Consider the following 25,803-nt stretch of genomic DNA (forward strand, 5'->3'; position numbering starts at 1 on the left):
AGAATGGCTGAACCCATTCATAATTGCACAGACAGTGCATTAATGTAAATGTTTACCCACAACCCCTCCAACATTTCCCATATTCCATCTTTTTGTCATCTTGGCCAATCTGATGGCTATGAAGTAGAACCTGAGTTGTTTTAGTTTGCAGTTCTCTAATTATTAGTGATTTGGAGCATATTTGCAATATGGCTATTGAGAGATTGGATTTCTTCCTCAGAAAATTTCCTATTCATTTCTTTTCACCCTTTTTCAATTGAGAATGGCTTTTATTCTTCTTATAAATTTGAATCAGTTTCCCAAGTATTTTGGATGAGACCTTTATCAGATAAACTCGCTGCAAAAATTTTTCCCAGTAACTTTTGACCCTTATCATTTTAACTCCATTGGTTTGGATTGTGCAAAAATGTTTTAATTTTATATAAGTAAAATTGTCCATTTCATCTGCTATGATTCCCCTCTGTCCTTTTTTGGTCATGCAATCTTTTCCAATACATTTATCTGAAAAGTTATTTCTTCCTCATTCCTCTAATTTGTTTATGGTGTTACCCTTTATGTTTAGGTCATATGCCCATTTAGAGAATATTTTGGTATGTGGTGTAAAATGTTGACCTTTACTTAGTTTCTTCCAGACTGCTTTTTGGGGTTCCCAATAGTTTTTGTAGAATAGTGAGCTCTTGTCCCAATAGCTGGGATATTTTGCTTTATCAAACACTAGGCTACTGTGCTCATTTACTTCTGTATATCATATACCTCATTTGTTCCACTGATCAGTGTCTGTATTTCTTAACCAGCACCAATTCTCACCAAAAATATCTATTATAATGAGAGGGGTGCACAAGACAGAAGCCCATCTAATTCCATGAGAGGCTGAGTCTTTCCTTGGTGGTCCCTTCTCTCCTCCTGAAGAATTCATAATCTAGTGTCAATCACTTGAGGATTTAGCAACCTTCATTCTTTCTCACTCTTTTTAAGCTTTTTTCCTCCTTTCTCTGAGCCACATCAGAGAATAAGCAATAAGATTCTGCCGATTTACTCTCAATCTGTTTTCTTCTTATGGGACATAGGGATGAGATTTTTTTTTTTTACTCAAATGTTATTTGAAGAAAAAAAGAACTGATAAAAAACTTTTCTTTTTCTTTTTTCCAAAATGGTTTTTAGTAATTAGTCCTCTTCTTTTTTCTCATTAAAATCAATAGTATCCCATACCAACCAAATTAATAAATTATTGTTTTATAAGGTTCAGAACACTGGAGGTGTCCAAGCAGAATAGAAATGCCCATTTATTTGTTTGGGGATTTTATAGAAGGACTTCATGATTCAAGTAAGCTAAATTATCTCAAGTCTTTTTTCAGTTTTGAAATTCCTTAATCCCAACATATTCTCCATAGTATTCTATACTTCCAGTGATAGGAATCTTATTTCCTAACAAAGCAGTCCATTTAATTTTTGGATTCTAATTGTTTGACAATTCTTCCTTTTCCTGGGACAGAAATCTACCACTCTCTCATTTCTACATATATCAATTACAGCACTAGAGTTGAAAAGCACCTCAAAATTTCTCAAGTCCCTTATTTTACAGATGAGGCAGCCAAGGCCCAGAGGGGAAATGACTTACCCAAGGTCACCAGGCATCAAGTTGCAAAGCTGGGACTCAAGGGCAGGTCCTCTGAAACCAAAGTAATACCCTTTGTCATACAAAGTCACATTCTTTATACTCCTCCATGTTGCCTTGTTCTGTCCCTTTTGGGGCAAAAAGGAATCCATTTTCCAAATGATTATATTTTTAAGAGTCAAGGTATTGGGGCAGCTAGATGGCGCAGTGGATAAAGCACCGGCCCTGGATTCAGGAGTACCTGAGTTCAAATCTGGCCTCAGACACTTGACACTTGCTAGCTGTGTGACCCTGGGCAAGTCACTTAACCCCCATTGCCCCGCAAAAACAAAACAAAACAAACAAACAAAAAAAAAAGAGTCAAGGTATTAATTAGGGTGGGAAGAGCATTGAGCTAGGAGCCGGAATAGCTAAGTTCTAGGGCCAGTTCCACCAAAGGTTAATGACCTTGGACTTCTTTCAGCTCATTCAGTGTAACATGAGATTAATCATAGATGCTCTGCCTTCCTTACAGGGTTGCTGCTAAGACCCAGTGAGATACCTTGGACTATCTAGCCCAACAGGTCTCTTGTCATGGCTCTGGCTGCTGCCAAACTCTGCTGTCTCATCTGACCTCTCAAAGACCACAAATTTATCACCTAATCTGCTCAGACTCTAATACTCATTCACCTGAAAGCAGAAAAGAATGAAACAAGAGATGGAAAAACAGCCTTGCCATTCACTCATGATTTCATGCTGGCCTAGGTGGGAAGACCAAGACAAAGACTCTCTCTCTCTCTCTCTCTCTCTCTCTCTCTCTCTCTCTCTCTCTCTCTCTCTCTCTCTCTTTCTCTTCCCCTCCCTCTTCCTTCCTCTCTCCTCCTTACTCCCTCCTCTCTCCTCCCTCCTTCCCTCCCTTCCTTCTCTTCTTCCCTCCTTCTTTTCTTTTTTTTTTGGTGAGGCAATTGGGGTTAAGTGACCTGCCCAGGGTCACCCAGCTAGTAAATGTCAAGTGTCTGAGGCCGGATTTGAACTCAGGTCCTCCTGAATCCAGGGCTGGTGCTCTATCCACTGTGCCACCTAGCTGCCTCCTTCCTTCCTTCTAATGGAAGACTCATAGGAATCTTTAAGTTGATCACCACCAAGGGAAAAAGAAATTTCAGTTACTGCCTTTTGTATACCCTCTCAGTTCTGCCTCAGCAGCCACTTAAAAAGGCTCATCCACTATGAAGTAGATAGACACCCAACATCCTCAGATTCCCCATGCATGCCTCTCCATTGCAAGCCACACATTCTTCCAGAAGCAGGCTCATCATCTTGTACATATTCCTAGGACTGGGCCGTCATTGGCCAGTTCCCTCCCTCCTGACTTATATGTCTAAAGAGTTATATGAATAAAAGGGTTATTAGAAGAAGGCCACTATCATGCCCCTTACCGTCTCCCTCAGTTGTCCCTTCTCCAAGCTAAGCATCCCTAGTCCTGTCAGCAATTTTTCAAACACGGCTTTCAGACCCCTCCAGTTTATTTGATGTTTCTCATTAAATGTGGCTAGCCAAAATTGAACAGACTGCTCCAGGTGATGTCTACCCAATCTATAATGCTTCCTGTGTTTAAATATTTTGTTTCTATCTGGGAAGCAAGACTAAGGCACTCCAAACATTTTGAACAGGCTCATTACCCCCCTTATTTCCTATCAAACTTGCAATCAATGAAAATCTCAGGTCATCAGATTAGTGTCATAGATTTCAAGACAGACGAGAACTTGAAGGTCATCTTTTCCAACCACTTTACTTTATGGAGAATGAAACTGGTCACAGAAAGGAATCTATGCAAGAACTTTTTGGGTATTTTTGTATGGAAGGCCATGGATTTAGGAGCTTATGCGATTTTTTTAAAAATTAAGCATAGGTCCTTTATTCATGTCTACTACATTTCTTCTTGTTGATTTTATCCTGCCATTTTGGAAAGAGGTGTTGCATTAGGGAAGGAGAAAAGGCTAGTGCATAAGAAGCAGGGGTCCCCTGAAAATTACTCCAATTGGTATTTTATTAACTCTGCAAGAGAATTTCAGGGAGATTCAGTCCATTCACTGTAAACTAGTTAGGACATTCTAGACAAAAGTTTAAATTGAACATAGCTTTTTTCTTCTCTCTCTTCTGTCAAGGCAGCCAGGCTGACAGAAAATGCTGCAGCAACAAATCAGAGGCAGAATGTTTCTTGTACTTTGCACTTTCATTTGACAGCTAATATTGTGTGGCACAGCACAGAACCGGCTGGGCCATTTGTTCCTGGTGACAGGTTAGTTTTTCCCGAGTAACAATAAACAAACCGTGATGGGCTTTAATTTTAGATTAAAATCTGTGACCGGCATTCATTTGTGAAAGCAATAATTAATAACGTGGCACACTTCATCAGAGGAGATAAAGAAGAGATGACACCACAGGTGTGCTTGTGTTAGGCAGAGTGACAATCACAATAGGTGAGAAAAGCCTGAAAACATTCCTTACAAATCTTCCCACACCTCTTTTTCCCAAAGAAATCATGGAAAGGGGAAAGGGACCCACATGTACAAAAATATTTATAGCTGCTCTTTATGTGGTGTCAAGGAATTGGAAGTTGAGGGGATGCCCATCAATTAGGGAATGGCTGGACAAGTTGTGGTATATGAATACAATGGAATACTATTGTGCTGTAAGAAATGATGAGCAGGAGGAGTTCAGAGAAACCTGGAGGGTCGTGCGTGAGCTGATGATGAGTGAGATGAGCAGAACCAGAAGAACATTGTACACGGTTATCATCAACATTGAGTGTTGATCTACTGTGATGGACTATATTCTTCTCACCAATGCAATTGCACAGAAGAGTTCCAGGGAACTCGTGATAGAAGAGGATCTCCAAATCCAAGGGAAAAAAAAAAAAAGAACTGTGGAGTATAGATGCTGAATGAACCATACTATTTCTTTTGTTTTGGGTGCTGTTGTTTTTTTCTATTTTGAGGTTTTTCATCATTGCTCTGATTTTTTCTCTTATGACATGACTAATGCAGAAATAGGATTAATGTTATTATGTGTATATATATGTATATATATGTGTGTGTATATATATATATATGTGTGTGTGTGTGTGTGTGTGTGTGTGTGTGTGTGTGTATATACCTATATCAGATTACCTGCTGTCTGGGGAGGGGGGAGGGAGGGAGAAAAATCTGAAATTGTAAAGCTTGTATAAACAAAAGTTGAGAACTATATTTACATGTAACAGAAAAAAATAAAATACTTTATTAATTAAAAAAATCTTCCCATACCAAGGGGCAATTCAATAGGAAACTCTTCCCCTTCCATTATTGACCATAATTACCAAAGTGATAGGTGGTGGGATAGGGTTGTGGGGGAAGTACTAAATGATTGAAATGTAAAAAAGACAAAAACAATTCTTTGGAGAAAAGTATCCCATCTTACATGGGACTTTTCACCCCAGGGCAGCCCTCATTCAACATCCAACTCTGACAGTGAACATTACAGAATCACAGAATGTTGGTGTACAAAAGGACTATAAAGATTATTTAGTCCAACCACATAATTTTTCACAAGGTAACAGCAGCCCAGGAAGAGGAAATGACCTATTCAATTCAATAAACATTTATTAAGAGCCTACTATGAGCTAGGTAGTGTGCTAAGCACTTTCAGTTTTGTTATTCGGTCATTTTCAGTCCTGTCCAACTCTTCCTGATCCCATTTAGGGTTTTTCTTGGCACAGATACTGGAGTGGTTTTCCATTTCCTTCTCCAGCTCATTTTACAGATGAGGAAATTGAGACAAACAAGGTTAAGTGACTTGCCCAGGGTCTAAGCACTGGATATACACAAAAAGGCAAAAGATAGTCCCTGCCCTCAAGGACCTTCCAATCTAATCTACCCAAGGTCACATAGCTAGTTAGTGACACAGCTGACACTGAAACCTAGATTCCTTGATGATCTTTCTCAATGATCTTTCTACTACACTTGATTGGCTTGCTTGGGGAGACAGAGCTATCTTCCATGGCAGCAACCTCAAGATGTAAGGAATGTGTGTGTTTGTGTGTGTGTGTGTGTGTGTGTGTGTGTGACTGTGTGTGTGTGCTTTTCAACTAGAATGTAAGCTTCTTGAAAACAGAGGCTATACCTTATTGATTTCTATTTCTTCCAGTCTTGTAACATGATGCTTTGCACATATCATGAACTTAATAAATATTCATTAATCCCAAGCATCTCTTGCTTTTTAAAATTAAAACTCCTTGGAGTTCAATGTTGAACCAATTAATCAGTTACTAAATTGGGGAAAGCTAGAAATGGCTGGGGTCAATTAATCAGCATGTGTTGTTGCAGAAAAATGGCCTGCATAAGTGAAAAGGAGGAAAGTAAGTGACATAGTGAAAAGGACAGACAACAGATGGGCAGCCTCAGTGCTCACTATGTGGTTATTTCAAAGGCAGAGGTAATAAGCCCCCTAGTTTATTCATCAGAGCATCTGTGACAGATTTAAGGAAAAATATATAGGACAAGTATTTCATGGAACAAGAAGGGGTGCATTAGTGAAAGAAGTTTCCATACCACTAAAAAATTATGGCTCTGTCGGAATACTGAAGTCATCTACAGCTCAATAACCCATAGATTTACCTATCCCCTTCTTAGACTTTTTTTTGTGGGGCAATGAGGGTTAAGTGACTTGCCCAGGGTCACACAGCTAGTACTAGTGTCAAGTGTCTGAGGCTGGATTTGAACTCAGGTCCTCCTGAATCCAAGGCCGGTGCTTTATCCACTGCACCACCTAGCTGCCCCTCCTTCTTAGACTTTTGAGGGGCTCTCTCAAGTGTAGCATGTCCTATTGTGTAAAGCAGTTCTTCCTTTTGTGTATCCTCCCATCTCTTACAAATTTCAGGGCAGTCCCCTAGTACAAGTATTATGGAATTTGGTAATTCCCAGCTCAAGTAATTCATACCCTTTGTGATTTCATAAAACTTATTTATATTCTATCTTAGCTTGCCTTTTAAGATATAAGGATTTTTTCAACAGAATTATAGAATCATAGAAACATTGAACTATCTGAGCACCTATTCTAAGACATTTGTTTTACAGAAAAAGAAACTGACCTTTAAAAAAATAACAAACTAATCACATTTGGAAAGTCATTCTCAAGAGGGGCAATATGGTACAGTGGAATGAGTATTGAATCTGAAGCCAAAGAACCTGAGCTTTATCAGGTTGTGATCTTTTTTTTTTCTTTGCTGGCAATGAGGGTTAAGTGACTTGCCCTGGGTCACACAGCTAGTAAGTATCAAGTGTCTGCGGCCGAATTTGAACTCAAGTCCTCCTGAATCCGGAGCCGGTGCTTTATCCACTGTGCCACCTAGCTGCCCCCCATCATGGTGTGATCTTGAGCTTAACCTCCATGGGTTAATCATCTGTAAAATGAGGAGATTGTACTAGAAGACCTCTAAGTTCCTATTTTCAGTCTAATTTTTTTTTTTTTTTTTTTGCTGGGCAATGAGGGTTAAGTGACTTGCCCAGAGTCACACAGCTAGTAAGTGTCAAGTGTCTGAGGTCAGATTTGAACTCAGGTCCTCCTGAATCCAGGGCCAGTGCTTTATCTACTATACCACCTAGCTACCCCTGCAGTCTAAATTTTTGATCCTAGAGTCACCTTCAAGAGAAGTAGCTGTAGTAGAAGGGTTGACACAGGGGATTTTTTATTAGGGGGTTGGGGTTTGAATATAAGCTTTGCTATTGACTCTTTGTGACATTAGAGAGATACTGAGCCTCTTTGGAGATTCCTTTTTGTTAAAAACACTTCAATCTTTCCCCCCATTTTTATTGATATCTTTGGGGGTTTTTATGTAACTTTCATCTACAAACACAGACTTACTTCATCCCTTGCTCATCAATTCATCCCTTGAAACAAAAACAAGAAAATAAATGGAGGGGAGGGAGAGAAGGAAGCAGTTCAGCAAAACTAAGCCAAACATCAACTGAAGGAAGCTTTCCACACTGACAGTACTCTTCCTCTGCAAAGAAGGGAAGGAGGTTCATTTTCTCATCTCCCTCCAGGGCCAAGCTTGATTTTTTATTTATTGATATTTATACAGTTTTGTTTTGAATTATTTTGTTCTTTCCATTTACATTATGGTCATCATTTTATATGTTTTCCTTATTTTCACATTTCCCACTAACTACATCCTTTGTGTGTTATATTCCCCCATTTGATGGTAAGCTCTTTGAGGGCAAGGGCTGTCTTTTTTTTTGTATTTGTAATTGTATACCCTACACTTAGCACAGTGCCTGGCACATATAGACACTTAATAAATGCTTTTTTTTTTTTTTTTAGTGAGGCAATTGGGGTTAAGTGACTTGCCCAGGGTCACACAACTAGTAAGTGTTAAGTGTCTGAGGCCGGATTTGAACTCAGGTACTCCTGACTCCAGGGCCGGTGCTCTATCCACTGTGCCACCTAGCCGCCCCTTGTGCCACCTAGCTGCCCCGTCTCCTAATATCTTGACAATGTTTAATCATTCCCCTATTAATGAGTATCTAGCTCTAGGCTAGCAAAAAAATGTTGCTACGAATATTTTGGTGTTTATGAGGCCTTTCATCTTTTCCTCAGCCTCTTTGGTGTATATGTCTAATAATTGGATCTCTGACTCAAAAAGCGTAGACATTTTAGTGACTCTCTTAAGTATCATTCTAAATTGCTTTCCAGAATGATTAAGCCAATTTACAGCTTCATCAAAAGTGTAGTAGTTTGTCTATCTTCCCATTCTTCCTACAGTATTACCATATTTTGTCATCTTGTGCCATTGAAAAATGACAATTCTTTGCTCACATCCCCAACCTGATTTGCTAAGGGCACTGCTCTGGGAAGGGATCTGTCGAGTGTTTCTGACACAGCCCCCTTTCCAACCAGAAAATCTCAGGTTCTTTAAGCAGTATATAGTAGGATGCTAGGAAGTTTTTATCCCAGTAAATAAGAAGATCCTTTAGCTTCAGTGGGAGAGAGAAATCCAAGGTCGTTTAAATATGTGGACATTTTATCGTGACACCCCAAATCTCACAGGTAATAAGTGACAGACCTGGGATAAAAACTCATGTCTAATCACTTCGAACTCAGCATTATTTGTCTTCACCATGACATTGAAGGGGGAAGGAGTAGAATTCATTAACAGTAACCCTAAAGCAGGGATATGCTAGTAAATGTTTAATAACTCCCTGGGGGATTGGGGGGAAAGGGCAATGTATGCATGACACACTTTTAAATTTAAACTGTGTTATTTTCCCCTTTACTTTATCAAGTCTAGACAATCAATAAAACAATAACCAAAGCCCTCATTTGTAGCATTTGCCATTTTTTTTTTTGCAGGGCAATGAGGTTTAAGTGGCTTACCAAGGTCACACAGTTAGTGAGTGTCAAGTGTCTGAGGCCAGATTTGAACTCAAGTCTTCCTGAATCCAAGACCCGGGCTTTATCAACCGCATCACATAGCTGCCCCTAGCATTTGCCAATTTCTGAGGTATAAATGCTCATGGTAAAGATTTAACAAATTCTCTTCAGCTAATCTGAGCTGGCTCCAGCATATGCCTGCTAAAAGGCTATACTTGTAATAGGATGAAATTTGCTTCTCTCTCCTGCTCTCTGGGGGTCTGCCTTGACATCAGTCCACGGAGGCTCTTTCACTCCAAACCAGGAAATGGGGAGAAAAAGCAAAGGGGAAGGGAGAGGCAGGAATGGAGGGTCTTGTGCAGTGGCTTGATTCTCTTCTCTACCTATCAGAGAGAGAGAGAAGGACAGAATGGCTCTGCTGTCTACTTCTCTATTCATTAGAAGAGAGGAAGGACAGAAATTCTCCCTGCCTCTCTACCCACAAGGAAAGCAGAATGGGAAAGAAGCCTGAAAGGCTGAATAAGAGGCCTATACACTTTTAAGTTCCTCCCACTACTTACAATCTAATCAGTTCACATCATGGTATAATGGAAATCACCCTAGAGTCAAAAGGCCTGGGTTCAAATCTTGCCTCTAACACCTACTACCTTTCTGCTCTTAGGCAAGTCACTTAACTTTTTCTGGGTCTCAGTTTCCTTATATGTAAAATTAAGGAGATTGGACTAGATTGCCTCAGAGGCCCTTCTGAGCTCTGGATTTATGACAGGTAGTTATTTCTCTTCTTCCCAGGAGCCTCTATACTCTATTCCTCAGCATCTCTCGAAGACCAGAGCCAACATAGCACCTTTTGAGTTTTGAGTTCTTTGACAGATCCAAAGGCCATTTGGGTAGCCTTGTTCCTGAGATGTTAGTTTCAAATCAAGGAAGTGGAAGCCCATTAACAACAGAAAGCTGCTTCCTCTTTCTTGTCACTTGATTCATCGCTCTCTCCCCTTTTCCAAGACCTGTTTGTTCTGTCTGGAGCTAAATGGGAGAAGAGTGAGTTATTATTAGTTTTTACAAATCTTTGCCAATTTGTGCCCCCTGCATTATAAATACCTAGAAAATAAGGTAGCATCAAGAAAAAAATTATGATATTGCCAAGGATAAATAAGAAGACAGTTTTCTGCTCTTCCTCCTCCACCTCCTCCTCTTCTTCCTCCTCCTCCTCTCCCTCTCCCTCATTCCAGAGTTACCTTCTTCCATACCCCACAAGCACAGCATCCCATCTCCCCCCCACTCCTGCCCCACCAATGTAGCCGGGTCTCCCTGGTCAAATTCTGGAAGTATTTGTCAGCTGTGTGGCTAGACCAGAAAACTGCCCCTGAGCAGGTGACTGAATGGAAAGGTCGGACACACCAAGGTGGGTGGTCATTGAGCCCTGGTGTCCTCTTTGTCTTCCTTCGAGGCAAAGGAAGAAGTGAATGGCCCCTTAGGACAGGCTCCTCTGACTCCTCTTTGGTACCAGAGTTATTGGTTAGTTGTTTTGTTTAAATTTCCCCCCAAGATTTCCTGCTTAAAATGCAGGACTAATGCCTCATGGCAAGAAGTCCCTGCAGACAAGGGATTGTGGGGCCTCAGTGACCTGGTGGAAATGTGGGAAAAGGCTTCTGTCAGTGAGCCCCACTCCCTCCAAAGGGAACTGATTATGTACCTGGGAGTAGGGACTGTGATGAGGGGGCCGTGAAAATAGTCCACTCTTCTCTGCTATGGTTGGAAAGTAAAGCAAGAAATGCCACTGACCCCATTGGTGCATGGGAACCTGGCATTTCTGTCAGTAGCTGCTTGAGTCCCAGAAAACACAACAGTTTTGGGGATGACTTTGAAGGCTGCAAAGAGACTTCTGACAAGACCCACACTTTCAGCTCTGGGAATTCTGAAGCAGGTCAGCAGCACAGAGGACATGTGAAAGTGATCCATATTTCAATGGATATGTCCCAACCTGTCATGGCTGTCTGCAATCCAATGGTTTACCCAGTATGAGGGAAATTACTGTTGCTTCATCTACTAAGGCAAATGGGCAGCTAGATGGTACAGTGGATAGAGCACTAGCCCTGGAATCAAGAGAATCTGAGTTCAAATCTCACCTCAGACACTTACTAGCTGTGTGACCCTGGGCAAGTCACTTATCCCCAATTGCTTTAAACATCCAGGGGCCATCTGCAGTCATCCTGATGTATATCTTGCTACTGGACCCAGATGACTCTGGAGGAAAGAGTGAGATTGGTGGCCTTGCTCAGTCCTGCCTCGTTTAAATCTAAGTCAGTGTAAGTCATGACATCACCCCTGTGTCATGGTCCTTTTTTTTTTTTTTGGTGAAGCAATTAATTGGGGTTAAGTGACTTGCCCAGGGTCACACAGCTAGTAAGTGTCAAGTGTCTGAGGCCAGATTTGAACTCAGGTCCTCCTGAATCAAGGGCCAGTGCTTTATCCACTGCACCACCAAGCTGCCCCTTGGTCCTCTTTGAAAATGACAGACTAACAACAAGTTTATATAGTATAAGGGAAATTTCTGCTGTTTCATCTACTAAGGCCAATCTCAGCTATAAGAATATTTTTAATCCTGTCTTTCAAAAAGCACAAATAAAACAAATAACTGAGGACATTTGCATCTTACACCATCTTTTAGAAAGACATAATAAAGAAAAGACTAGCTGCAAACCTGTGAAGAAGCAAATTTTCTCCATGTCCCAAAAGTTCTGGAGGAGCCACAAAGATGAATGTAACCCATCTACTTCAAGATGCCCCTGGAGTAAATCTCATTGCCAAAAATTATTTCTTACTTCTTCTTGGAATAGATGCCACTCAAAAAAGATTTTTCAAGAGATAAGAATCACATTCTGGAAGATTCAGACCTAAAAGAGACTGAAGAGTTAACAGAAGTTAATGACTTTAATCATAATAATTGCAAGGCATTGATTCAGTCCAAGCTCTCTGGATTCTTAGCTCCCATACTTCACAGCCTGTTTACATACAACTTGTTTTTGAAGAAGACTCCTTTCAATGGAAATATGCAATTACATAACAGTTATAAAAAACAAGCCACTTTTTAGAGTCAGGAATCTAAAAATGATTTTTTTTAATCGTGATGTTTGTTAAAGAAAAAGTCCTTTTTCTCTTTTTTGTCAATTTGCCATTGATTTGGTACTGGAAACTAGAAATCATAAGCATCTTTGAAGTGATAAGCCAGAAATCCTCCCCTGTATTTTCTTATGGTATTAGTTTATGTTAGAATTAGTCATGGATAAAAATTGAGACTTTCCTTTGAAGAGCTCACTTCATTTTTAAATGGACTACCCTCTTTGTTGTTCAGTTGTTTCAGTTGTGTCTGTCTCTTCACAACCCCATTTGGGGTTTTCTTGGCAAAGAAACTTAAGTAGTTTGTCATTTCCTTCTCCAGTTCATTTTACAGATGAGGAAACTGAAGTAAACAGGGTGAAGTGACTTGCAATGCATCACACAGCTCACAAGTGTCTGAGGCCGCATTTGAACATAGGTCTTCCTGACTCCAAGCCTGGCACTCTATCCACTGTAGCACCTAGTTGCCTCATACCATCTTCTGGCCACACCCAATTTACCACTAGTAAGGGCTTTTTCTAAAGACTTTGCTTTAATTTTCTATTCAACAGACAACCAGGCAAAGCCTTGAAAAGGAATGCACTACCAATTTAAAACTTGGGGATATCATATATTTTTCTTCGATAAAGTTGCTGGATCCCTGCTCTCAGGTAGCTACTGGAACTGCTGGCTTCAGTGTCTTGCCTCTAGAGCTCATTCCATGGTAGCAGCACAACCTTGGAGATTGCAAATGACTGAGGGGCAAAAAACCACAGCTCTTCTTCCAATGGCTCCCCAGTGTCTTAGCTCATTTGTTTTCCTTTAGTTGATGACTAGTAGAAGCGGCTGTGATTAGATGTCCTAAAATGTGAATATTTTTGGTGTCAGCCCATTCTGCATAGTTATTTTATTTTCAGGTGACATACTAAGCCAGGATAATGTTCCTGTGGAGATGTGTAAGTGCTATGGTGCTTGTTTGGAATGTTAAATTATTGTACATAGTAGGCTCAAAATATGTTCTAACTAAAAGATGAGGGAAAACCTAAATGTATCTCCTCAAAGTATCTTAATCATAACTGAGCTGTTTTCCCCCCAGATATTTTACTTTTAGGGCTCTTTCTGGAGACACCTCAGTCTTCTGGTTGGACATAAAACACAGTATTTTGTGTTGTGCACTAAACCTTGGATAACTTGACATTTTCCTAAGTAACTGCTGACCTTGACAAAGCCACAACAATGGACAGTTTTATTCTATTTGAAACTGTGTATTATAGAATACCCAGGTCAAAATTTTCTCCATGTCTCCAGTGAAGAATCAGAGCTGTTAAAAAAAAAATGGCAAGAACCAACAAATCCACACTGACTTTTATAGTATTTTATCAAATAAAGTTCCCTGAATAGAAACTTTTTAAAAAAGATAGTTTCAGGGCAGCTAGGTGGCGCAGTGGATAGAGCACCGGCCCTGGAGTCAGGAGTACCTGAGTTCAAATCTGGCCTCAGACACTTAACACTTACTAGCTGTGTGACCCTGGGCAAGTCACTTAACCCCAATTGCCTCACTAAAAAAAAAAAAAAGATAGTTTCCTAACAAACTACCCCATTATAAAAGAAAATGGTTGAACTAAGGAGTTCCTAAAGTTCTTTGCCAGCTCTGAATGTTACTGATTCCCCAATTTCCCATATTTTTAGACACACTAATACTAATGAGACTATTACTTTCTGCCCATGATAGAAGGGTTTTATACCATATAGGCATATCTCACCTAATATCATTAATTTCTTCCACAAAAAATGCAATATTAGAAACTGGAAAGCAGTATGGCAGAAACTGGGCATGGCCCAATATCTCACACCATTTACCAAGATAAGGTCAAAATTGATACATGGCCTAAATATAAAGAGAGATTTTACAAGAAGAATAGAAGAACATGGAATATATTGCTTATCAGATTTATGGCTAGGTGAAAAATTTATGAATAAACAAGAGACAGAGAGTAAAGTTAGGTGAAAAATTTATAATTTTGATGACATTAAATTAAAGAGTTTTTGTACAAATAAAAGAAATATAGTCAAGATCAGAAAGAAAGCAGAAAATTGGGGGGGTGGAGGATTTGTAGATAGTTTATTGGATAAAGATCTCATATCTAAAATATATAAAGAACTTTGTCAAATCTATAAGAATACAAGTCATTCCCCAAATGACAAATGGTCAAAGGATAAGAACAGGGAGTTTTCCAATGAAGAAATCAAAACAATTTATAGTCATATAAAAATGCTTTAAGTCACTATTCATTAGAGAAATTCAGATTAAAACAACCTTGAGATATGACTAAAATGGTAGAAGGGGGAAATGACAAATGTTGGAGTGGATGTGGAAAAATTGGGACACTAATTCACTGTTGGTGGGATTGTGAAATGATACAACTATTTTAGAGAGCAATTTGGAAATATACCCAAAGGGTTATTAAACTACCTATACCCTTTGACCCAGCAAAACCATTAGTTGGTCCATTTCCAAAGATGATTAGAGAAAAAGGAAAAGAACTTATATGTTCTAAAATATCTAAAACAGCTTTCTTTGTGGTGGCAAAGAACTGGAAACTTCAGGGATGCCCATCGATTGGTAAATGGCTGGACAGGTTGTGGTATATGATTGTGATAGAATGCTACTGTACTATAAGAAATTATGAACTCCGTGATTTTAAAAATCATAGAAAGATCTGCACGAAATAATGAAGAGCAAAATCAGCAGAACTAAGAGAACATTGTATACAGTTTTAAGAATTACTTTAAGCAAAAAAGTTATTGTGTCTATTATAAATACCTAAATTTATTATAAGTAACATATGAAGAAAGACACTATCTGCATCCAGAAAAAGAACTGGTAAGTAGAAATATGTACAGAATAATTTTACACACACACACACACACACACACACACACACACACACACACACACACACGGTGTGTGTGTGTATGGCAGTATATATATGCATGTAAATATAGATATAGATACTTATTTGTGTCTAATAGTAACCACCCCTGGGAAGTGAGAGGGAAGAAAAAAGAGAAAAAAGAATTTTACATGATAATTTTGTTATATATTTTAAAAGAATAGCAAGTTGTACATAGTAAATTTACAGTTTCATGCACACCTTTAATATTTTACTGTTATGAAAATGCTTGTTTTATTTCATAAATTAAAAATAAGTTTTTAAAAAAGAAAAATGCAATGTTAGATTAAATATCATTACCCAGGTCATTTAGTTCCATTTGGAATAGTTATACTTCTAGATTCATAGGCTCTTAGAGCATAAAGTGACCTCAGAGGTCATCTGATTCAACCTCTACTCAAATCTCGAATTCTGCTGAGATCCCTGACAAGCATTCATATTCTACTGAAAACCTCCAATGTCATGTAATTGAACCACCCTGGGGCATCCCATTCCATTTAGAGACAGCTCTAGTTATCAGAAATTTCTTTCATTATACCAAAATTGGTAGCTTCTACTCTAAATATGTACATTTTTAATCTATGTACAGATTATATCAAATTTAGATTATTCAAAATGCATTAATAACCTCATACTTGCCTACCTCAAAGTTCATATACCCCCCCTTCTGCCCATTTATACTGATGTATATTGTCCTACCATTTACCTCTGCCAATTTAGCATTTTACAATTTAAGGAAATAAAAATGTAATTATTCAATTTTAATTCAGCAAACAGTTCACATAATCTTTTGTATCATTTATTAATAGACTGGGGTTGTTACCTGCAATTAAGAAGACTATATTATTCAATTATTTTAATTCTGTATATATGTGAAAGTTGGGAGTAGGTGAAAGATGAGAGAGAAGAGGCAGTTTATTAAATAAGAAAAGATTACTATATTCCCTAATTTCAGGTACTTGAATTCCAAAATGAAACTTTCTGAAAACACCTTGGATTTTCCCATTTGTCTTCAAGATGAGTTCCCAATTGTATCCCAAGAGGCTGCCAAGCCTGTTACTTACACCAAATTAGCATAGGTATAGAAGAAAGAGCATTGATTTGGAAGTCAGGAGACCTGCCCTAGATACTAATCCTTGCCTATTAGTCATGTTGTTGTTATTCAGTCATTTCAAGGGTATCCAACTCTTCATGACCACATTTGGGATTTTCTTCATGAAATCACTGAAGTGGTTTGCCATTTCTTTCTCGAGGTCATTTTAAAGATAAGGTTAAGTGACTTGCCCAAGGTCCCACAGTTAGGAAGTGTCTGAGGCCAGATTTGAAGTCGTGTAGATGAGGCTTCCTGACTAAGCCTGGCACTCTATCCACTGCACCACTTAGCCTCTCATTAGCCATGTACCCTTGGGTAATTCAAACCCTCACTGGGTCTCAGTTTTTTCATTTGTAAAACATGTGGGCCAGGATGGGGAGAAATTGAATGAGATGATTTCTAGCTAAAAAGAACCTAATCCAACCATTCTCATTTTAATATAAGAAAACTTTAAAAAGGCCCAAAGAAGTCAAGTGATTGCTCAAGGTCACAAACTTGCAGGGCCAGGATTCAAAACCTCTGGACTCCAAATCCATTGCTCCTTCTACTGTATCAGGCTGCCCCCTGCCTCCTTGAAGGTAATGGATTAGATGACTTCTAAGGACCTTTCAATTTAAAATATCTATGATTCTTGGAAGGGCTGGGGATGGGGCTAGAGATAGGGCTGAGTAAGCCCTTTTACTTTTGGAAGAACTTAATATAGACCTTAATGAGAGAGGGACAGCATCGTTAGATTTATATGTTGCAAAGGAAAATGTCCCATTACACTGTTAATTACTGCCCACCATGTAGGCAAGATTCTATTTTGATAGGATCCATTAATTTTAATTTTTTTTTTGCAGGGCAATTAGGGTTAAGTGACTTGCCCAGGGTCACACAGCTAGTAAATGTCAAGTGTCTGAGGCTGAATTTGAACTCAGGTCCTCCTGAATCCACGCCCAGTGCTCTATCCCCTGTACCACCTAGCTGCCCCCATTAATTTTTTTAAAAAATTATCTTGATAGAGGTTTCAAGGCATTCCATCCATTCCTTTCTCTGTTGTAATTTGTCCTTCATTCTCAAAGAGGACCATGACATCAGGAAGGAGTTGTCATGACTTGCAAGTAAATTGGAAGGAGGGCTGTGCAAAGTCACTGGGCTCACTGTCTCCCCCAGAGCCATTTGGGTCCAGTAACAAGATGTAGATCAGCATGACTGGAGATGTCTTTCTTTATTTGTATGGCAACCACCCTAGTCCAGATCCTTACCACTTCTCATACAAATCACAGCAATAGCTTCCTAATTGGTCTTTTTGCTTCCAGTCTCTTCCTTCTCTAATCCATCCTCTTTGTAGCTACTCCATTTATTTTCCTAAACTAGATCTGATCATGTCACTCTGCTCAATAAACTCCAGGAGTTATTGGTACTGAATAAATTGCCTTTAGGATAGAATACAATCTCCTCTACTTAGCACTTAAAACCCAGGCTTATTGTACATTATTCCCCTTCAGATGTTCCGCATTCTAGTCAAACTACCTCCCTTACAGTTCCCCAGAGTTGACATTTCACCTCCCATCTCTGTGTGCCTCTGCACAGGTTGACCATTATCTCCTATGAAAATCCTTTCCTGATAATCCTCAGTTAGTGTTCTCACCCATTTCCTTAAATTATAATACATAAGGGGCAGCTAGGTGGCTCAGTGAATAAGCACTGGCCCTGAATTCAGGAGGACCTGAGTTCAAATCCAGTCTCAGACGTTTGACACTTACTAGCTGAGTGACCCTGGGCAAGTCATTTAACCCTCATTGCCCCACCCCCCAAAAATATGCATATATATATATATATATATATATATATATATATATATATATATATATATATCTCACACATAGCATATCTGTTGATGAGTTATAGCCCAACCCCATTCCCAGGGGAATCTAATTTCTCTAAGTGTGAGGACTACTTTGTTCTGTCTTTGTAGCTTCAGCACCAGAACAGTTGCATGCAGTGAGAGCTCCTTCTTTTGTGTCCCCTGGCCAGGCAAGATCTGTGTGCCATACTGAATTGTTACACACCTATTAAGTCCTTCTTCTTCTTCATGAGAGTTTTTTCTGTCAGAAGAAACTTTTTCAACATGGATCATTATTTCCCGTTGTTTTAGGAAATCTGCCTGTCTGTGATGAGTAACCAGTAAAAACTGATTGATTGTAACCTTGAAATGCCCATGGTTTCTTCAGGCTGAGCAATCCTTCTTTCCACAATCTGAGGGAACTGAAAGCAGACACTTGGGCTGATAATTATTAATATCTGAATAAGTCTTAGACACAATCCCAATCAAATTCCACCATAAATGGTCAATATGTGGAAATCACAATGAGCATAGGTGTAGAGCATGGATCTGGAAGTCAAAAAGAAATTATCCTTAGATTCTGTTAGAAAGAAAATGAGATTCAAATACTCGACAAGTCTTTGAAATCTTTCATATTCCCTAAAGACATTTTCTAGTTGTGGAAAAAATAGATGGAATAGCTTGCTGCAATGAAGTCAAAAAGACCTGCCTCAATTATGATTTGAATCATAATATGATAACTTAAAATTGGTGCATCCAATAGCCAAAATTTATGCTAACCTCTCAGCACTATGGCATGTCTTTTGTTTTTTGATTTTTTTTTAGTGAGGCAATTGGGGTTAAGTGACTTGCCCAGGGTCACACAGCTAGTAGGTGTTAAGTGTCTGAGGCCAGATTTGAACTCAGGTACTCCTGAATCCAGGGCCAGTGCTCTATCCACTGCACCATCTAGCTGCCCCACGGCATGTCTTTAGAGAAACATTAGCACAGTTTAACCAGTAAACTAATGGTTTTATTTGCTGTTCTTATTCATTGTATTTAATTTTCTTGTCTTTATATGCTGAATTTTATTGTATCTTTGAACAGATGTTGACTTGCAGTCTTTGAAACAATCTTCATACAGATTGACAAAGGTGATATGGCTAATTCTATTGTGGTATTAAAAATGGATTTCCTGGGGGCAGCTAGGTGGTGCAGTGGATAGAGCACCAGCTCTGGAGTCAGGAGGACCTGAGTTCAAATCTGGTCTCATACACTTGACACTTACTAGCTGTGTGACCTTGGGCAAGTCACTTAACTCTCATTGCCCAACCCAAAAATGAAAAAAAAGGTCTTTCCTGTATCAAACATTAACTAAAATAAAAGTTAAATCTCTTCTGCCACTCCAAAAAATAAAATAAAATTGGTACATTATACATTTAGAGTTGGAAGGGACTTTAGAAGATTTTTATTCCAACCCTTTCATTTTGCAGATGAGGTACTTAATAAATGCTTTTTTGAATTGGTTTGTTGGATTGGAACAAAAAGTTTTATATAATAATATTTATTATTGTTGTCATTGGGTGATATTGTTATTAATTATTGACAGGCACATGACATTTATATGAAATTTTATGTTTACAAAAATACTTTCACAGAGATTATCTCATTTGATGCTGACAACAGCCTTGTGAGAACATAGTATAAGTATTATCCTCATCTTACAAATGGAGAAACTGAGAACAGGAAAGATTAAACTTGTCTAAAGTCACTAAACTAGTAAGAAGCAGAACTGGAACTTAGGCCCAAGACTCCTGAGTTCAAGTTCAAGATTGTCTCTAGGGGGGCAGAGCCAAGATGGCGGAGGAGAGGCTGTGACTCCCACAAGCTCCAGATAAACCCGTCCATTCACGCCCAAATAATGCGGTAAAAATCAAAACCCAGAACAGCCTAATGCACATAAGAACAGAGTGAGACTGTTTCTCCGCAAAAGAGGGCAATTCTGATCACCTAGTGATCAGGCTGAACAGCTCAGCGTGCAGTCCGGACCCAGCCAGGGACACTGCTTCCAGTGCATGTCAGAGTCTTCAGCACCAGCAGCTTCTGAGGCTCCGATCACGGACTGGTGAGGGGGTTCGGAGGTAGGCCGGGGTGAAGTGGAGGCAGTATCTGCTGGAGTTGGGGCAAAGCGCCCTGGGTCTGAACCAGTGGGCTGAATCGAGTGGTGGTGGCCCAGTGGGGGAGGGGTAAAAGCACGCCAAGCTTCTGACCATAGAGAATCAGAGTTCAATCAGACTTCTGTTTCCGGGTCAAAGAGAAAGCGGCTGTGATTACTCACAAGCCAGGCAGGCTGGGAAGAAGCCCAATCACCCCCTGGGCCACGCTGTAGCACCAACAGTGTGTCCGGGAAGCAGCGCTACACTTTAAGGAGTAAAAAGCCAAGAAACAGTAAGCCAGGATGAGTAGGCAGAGAAAGCAGAAGACCATCGAAAACTTCTTTGGGGGAAAGGTAGACCACAATACATCCTCAGAAGAAGAAGATAATAATAGGGTCAAAGCTCCAACATCCAAAGCTTCCAAGAAAAATATGAACTGGTCTCAGGCCATGGAAGCTCTCAAAAGGGACTTTGAAGAGAAAGTAGGAGAGATAGAACGAAGATGTAGAGAAAGAGAGGAAGGAATGGAAAGAGAAATGAGAGCAATGCAGGAGAGTCATGAGAAAAAAGTCAACAGTTTGAAAAGCCAAATGGAAAAGGAGATTAAAAAACTTTCTGCTGAAAATAATTGCCTAAGAATTAGGATTGAACAAATGGAAGCTAGTGAGCTTATGAGAAACCAAGACACAGTAAAGCAAATCCAATTGAATGAAAAAATAGAAGGCAATGTGAAATATCTCCTTGGAAAAACAGCTGACCTAGAAAATAAATCTAGGAGAGATAATTTGAAAATCATTGGACTACCTGAAAACCATGACCTAAACAAGAGTTTAGACACCATCCTCCAAGAGATTGTGAGGGAAAATTGCCCTGATATTCTTGAAGCAGAAGCTAAAATAGAAATTGAAAAAATCCACCGATCACCTCCTGAAAGAGATCCTAAAAGGAAAACATCCAGGAATATTATAGCCAAATTCCAGAACTCCCAGGTCAAGGAGAAAATATTGCAAGCAGCTAGAAAAAAGGAATTTAAATACTGTGGAGCTCCAATAAGGATAAAGCAAGATCTAGCAGCTTCTACATTAAAGGACCGGAGGGCATGGAATATGATATTCCAGAGGGCAAAGGAACTGGGACTACAGCCAAAAATCACGTACCCAGCAAAACTAAGCATCCTCTTTCAGAGGCAAACATGGAACTTCAAGGAGAAAGAAGACTTTCAGGCATTTGTTATGAAAAGACCTGAACTGAATAGAAAATTTGACTTTCAAATACAACACCCCGGAGAAGCATAAAAAGATAAACAGGAAAAAGACTTCATGAGGGTTATTAAAAGATCAAACTGTTAACATTCCTATATGGGAAGATAATACAGAGGACACAGGTCTGAACTGAATACGAAGGGAAGTTATGTTTTGTTATTTGTGGGGTGTCGTATGTATGGGGCCGGATTTGGGCTTGGGGCCTCCTGGGTCCAGGGCTGGTGCATTGTCCACTGTGCCACCTAACTAACCCATAATGACATCCTTAAAATAGGGTTGAGGTGTAGGAGAAATAGACTGTGGGAGGGGGAAGGGGAGAGATGGTCTGGGGAGAGGTTATTCATATGAAGGAAACAAGAAAAAAGCTTATGGAGGGGAGGGGAAGAGGGGGAAGGAATTGGGGAGTGATTGAACCTTAATATCATCAGAATTGACTCAAAGAAGGACTAACATACATACTCAAGTGGGTATAGTAATATATTTTTCCCTGAGGGAGGGGAGGGAGATAAGGGGGGGGAGGGGAAGGAGGGAAGGGCAGATTCTGGGAGAGAGTAGTAAAAAGCAAAATACTTTCAAGGAAGGTGAAGATGTTCTGCATAACGGCACAAGTATGAAATATTGAATTGCTTGATTTCATAGGGAGGGTTGAGGAGAGAGGGAGGAAGAAAATTTGGAACATAGAATTAGCTCAAAGACCTTAAACTCATCAGAGTTGGCTCATGGAGGGAATAACATTCACACCCAGTTGGGAGAAGTAATCTATTTAACCTTACAGGAAAGTATGAGGGGAAGAGGATAAGGAAGGAAGGGTGGGAAAAAAGGGAGTGTAGAGTAGGGGAGGGGACAGTCAGAAGTAAAATACTTTTGAGGAGGAATAGTTTAAAAGAAGATGGAAAATAGAGTAAATATCATGGGAAGGGAATAGGATGGAGGGAAATAGTTATGATGACTTTGCTGGGCTAATATGAAGAAAATTCTTTGTCAAGTTTAAGGTACATTATTTAGGGTATGATGAACAGGATACTATTAGAAAAACCTGGAAAGACCTACATGAACTGAAGCAGAGTGAAATGCACTGTATACAAAATAACAGCAATAGTGTAAAATGATCTGCTGGGAAGCATGTGGTTATTTTCAGCAAGGCAATGGTCCAATATAACCCTGAAGGACTATGAAAATGGCAACCCATCTACAGAGAAAGAAGTGATAGTATCTGAAATAGTTGGAAACACATTTTTTTTTCTTTTCTCTCTTTTTTTTCTTTTTTGGTGAGGCAATTGGGGTTGGGTGGCTTGCCTGGGGTCATGTGGCTGGTGGGTGTTGGGTGTGTGGGGCTGGATTTGGGCTCGGGTGCTCCTGGTTCCAGGGCCGGTGCTCTGTCCGCTGCACCACCTAGCTGCCCCTGGAAACACATTTTTTAAAAAAATGTTTTTTCTCTTTGACAATTCCTCAGTCTGAAGTTTTGGGAGTTTTTTGACTGTTTTTTCCTCACAACCTAGCTAATGTGGGAATGTTTTCCATGACTACTCATGTATAATTTATTTTGAAATGCTTGGGTTCTAGTGGGTGGGGGTGGGAATAGAGGAGGAAGAGAAGTTGGAACAATTTTTTTTTAAATTGATGTTAAAATTTGTTTTTACATATATTTTGGAAAATAAAATTCTATTCTAAAAAAAAAAAGATTGTCTCTACTATGAAATGTGTAACTTGGCAGAAATATCTATCTAAAAGTTAAAATTTTCCAGTTATGCTTTGTTGTTTCAGTAGCATCAACTCCTCTATTTGCTTATATGTATGTGTCAAAAGAGAGAATAAAAACTTTACAGTCCAGAACCACAATATTATTTCTTCCAAATAAATAATCCAATTTCTATCCAGAGAAAAGATAGATGATATAAAGAAAGTACATCCTAAGACAGTGCCTGGCACAAAAAAGGAATAAATATCAGGCAATTCTGAGGGCTTGATATGACTTTGATCTAAATGTTAATTAGCAAAATTCAGGCTCTTGTTCCACAGTTTTTGTTCTTGTCCAAATTGCAATTGTCTCAATTGCTCTACTTTTATTCTGAGAGCAGAAACCTGAAGTGATAATAATTAATATCTTAATAGCTCTTAGTCACAGCCCTAATCAAATTCCAACACAAGTGGAAAATATTCTCCCTAGTAAATGTTTAAGTCTGAATGAAGTAAATCCCAACAAGCATGCATAGAGGGAAAGGACCATGGGTCTGGAAATCAAGAGACCTGGCCTGGGTTCTAATCCTTGATGTATAATCTTGAGTGTGTCAAAACCTCAGTTGGCTTCAGTTTTCTCAACTGTAAACTGGGGGAGTAGGAAGAGAAAGTATTGAATGTGATTATTTATACAGTCTGTTTTAGCTCTGAAGTTTTGTGATTCTATAAATTTGAGGAAAAGTAAAGGTAAAGATGGCAGCTACCTGAATGTACCTTCAAGAATTCAAGGTAAAGGCCAGTAGCTCAATCCCATGCTCCTAATGGTGCTAAATGTAGCTCTAGGATCTGGTGCTAGCTTCCAGAGGTATAATGGGACTCGGGATTTGCTCTCTCCAATTTGTATCAAATGGGCTTGGGCAATTTCATATAGAGGGAGCACAGAGATTGTCAAACAAACAAACAAAATCAGTTTGACCTGAAGAATTCCAATATAATGGAAAGAGCACTGGGTCTCAAGTCAAAGGACCTCAGTTTAAATCCTAGCTCTTACTCATACTACCTGTGTGACCTTGAACAAGTTGATTAAGCTCTTCACAATGTAAAATAAAGGTTGGATAAATACATTCTGATGTCCTTTTTAGCTCTAAATCTATGATCATATGATTTTTCTAGGCTAGCTGGGTACAGCTATGGACCTGACTCACACACACACACACACACACACACACACACACACACACACACACACACACAACTAAAATAGCCCCAGAAGGTGACTTTCAAAATAACTATAAGGACTCCCTGTGGTGGAAAAAATAGCGGTCTAGAAGCAGAAGGTATGAAGAAGTAGCGGAAGACAGTCGATCACTGGAGAAAAAACTAGCCACTCAGTGGCAAAAGTAGCATAAAAGCAAATGTCAGCAGAAGCTCTTTGGGAAAGTCATCAAGGGACAGATTCAAGAAAGAGATTATGATTCATCTGGAACATACCCCTAAGAAGTGACCTGTCCCACTGATAGATTGGGATATTGTTGCCCTGAAATTTCAGAGATTTTATTTTTTTTTTAATTAGGATATTATGTTTATTTAAATGATTTGAATCAATGTATAATTTCATTTGGTCTAATAAAATGGGCTATCAGATAGGGGCTTGTAAGGTATGGATTTGAATAGATGATGACTCAAAGAGTTTAATCCTATCTTGTTCCATAGAATATATCACAGAGGGATTTCTGAGTGTTAAAGTCCAAGAGTTGCATATCTGATCATCTGTAATCAAGCTCAATCCTCTATCACCAAGAAAGGTTGTATAGCAGTAGACATCATACATGACAGGTAGAGTGTTGAATGGCACATGAGATTTGGTTAAAGAAAGGGGAAGGAGGAAGACATTGAAGAATGTGAGGTAGTAGGCCTCCACCAGTCTCAGACCATGGATCAGCACCTTGAAGAGCCACAGGCCACAGTGTGGCTGTGCAGTCCGATACAGGATCCGCAGCTCCTGAGTGACTTATAACCGGTAACTGCCGCATCCTGTGTTGTATCTACCCCATGAGGGGTACAAGCTGTTGCCCATACAGCAGGTTTTCCTTCTCCAGGACATTGGTGGATCCAAAGGAGAGGCAGAGCCAATACAGTTTGGTACCAGTGCCACCGCAGGAGTTGCCAGAGGGATGTGATGTCCAACATCCAACTGCCTAAGGGACTCCGACTCCTGGTTTTTCCTCGGGGTTAACTCCAGAAACCTTTCCCATATACAGGCATAGCCGCAAGGCAGCAGAGGTTTAAAATCAGGGTTTCCTTCCCCTAGGTGAGTTGCCTACCAAGGCTAACAAGCCCCACCTGCCTGAAGCGACTGGTTTTTAAGGCGCCAGTGACTCGCCTTGTCCCTTCTCCAGTTCGTGGAAACAGTTCCACCACAAGAAGGCCAAGGAGTTGGGCTTCGGTTGTCAGAGGCTATTGGAGACGCACGCTATTGGAGCATTTTATAGAGAGTGGGAGCTTATCCCCACTCCCACCCCGGCATGACAAACCTTTGGAACCAATGTGAGGTAGCAGGATAAGAAAAGGGTTCAAAGGTAGAAATAATAGAAATAACAGCCTTTTCACTGTCCTCTGAGGCTGAGATTGAAAAATGTGTTTAAAAGAACAATGGGAAATAGGGCAAATCAACCTTCCTACTTTAGTTTTCCCATCTATATAAACAGACTCACCCAACTAGTGTATCTTCCAGGAAAGAATAATGAATTTACT

The 25,803-nt window shown here is 39.6% G+C and overlaps 1 protein-coding gene across 1 annotated transcript in view; it reads left to right on the plus strand.

Moving 5' to 3' along the window:
* Window positions 1–13,290, plus strand: part of LOC122746303 (uncharacterized protein CLBA1-like) — a 100,946-nt gene extending 87,656 nt beyond the window's left edge. The window contains 6 exon segments of the mRNA XM_043991814.1: window positions 10,234–10,519; window positions 10,682–11,020; window positions 11,576–11,812; window positions 11,814–11,852; window positions 11,854–11,972; window positions 13,212–13,290. Coding sequence (XP_043847749.1) covers window positions 10,234–10,519; window positions 10,682–11,020; window positions 11,576–11,812; window positions 11,814–11,852; window positions 11,854–11,972; window positions 13,212–13,290 — 1,099 coding nt within the window.
* Window positions 13,291–25,803: the final 12,513 nt, after the last annotated feature.

This window comes from Dromiciops gliroides, chromosome 1 (assembly GCF_019393635.1).
Source record: "Dromiciops gliroides isolate mDroGli1 chromosome 1, mDroGli1.pri, whole genome shotgun sequence".
NCBI lineage: Eukaryota > Metazoa > Chordata > Mammalia > Microbiotheria > Microbiotheriidae > Dromiciops > Dromiciops gliroides.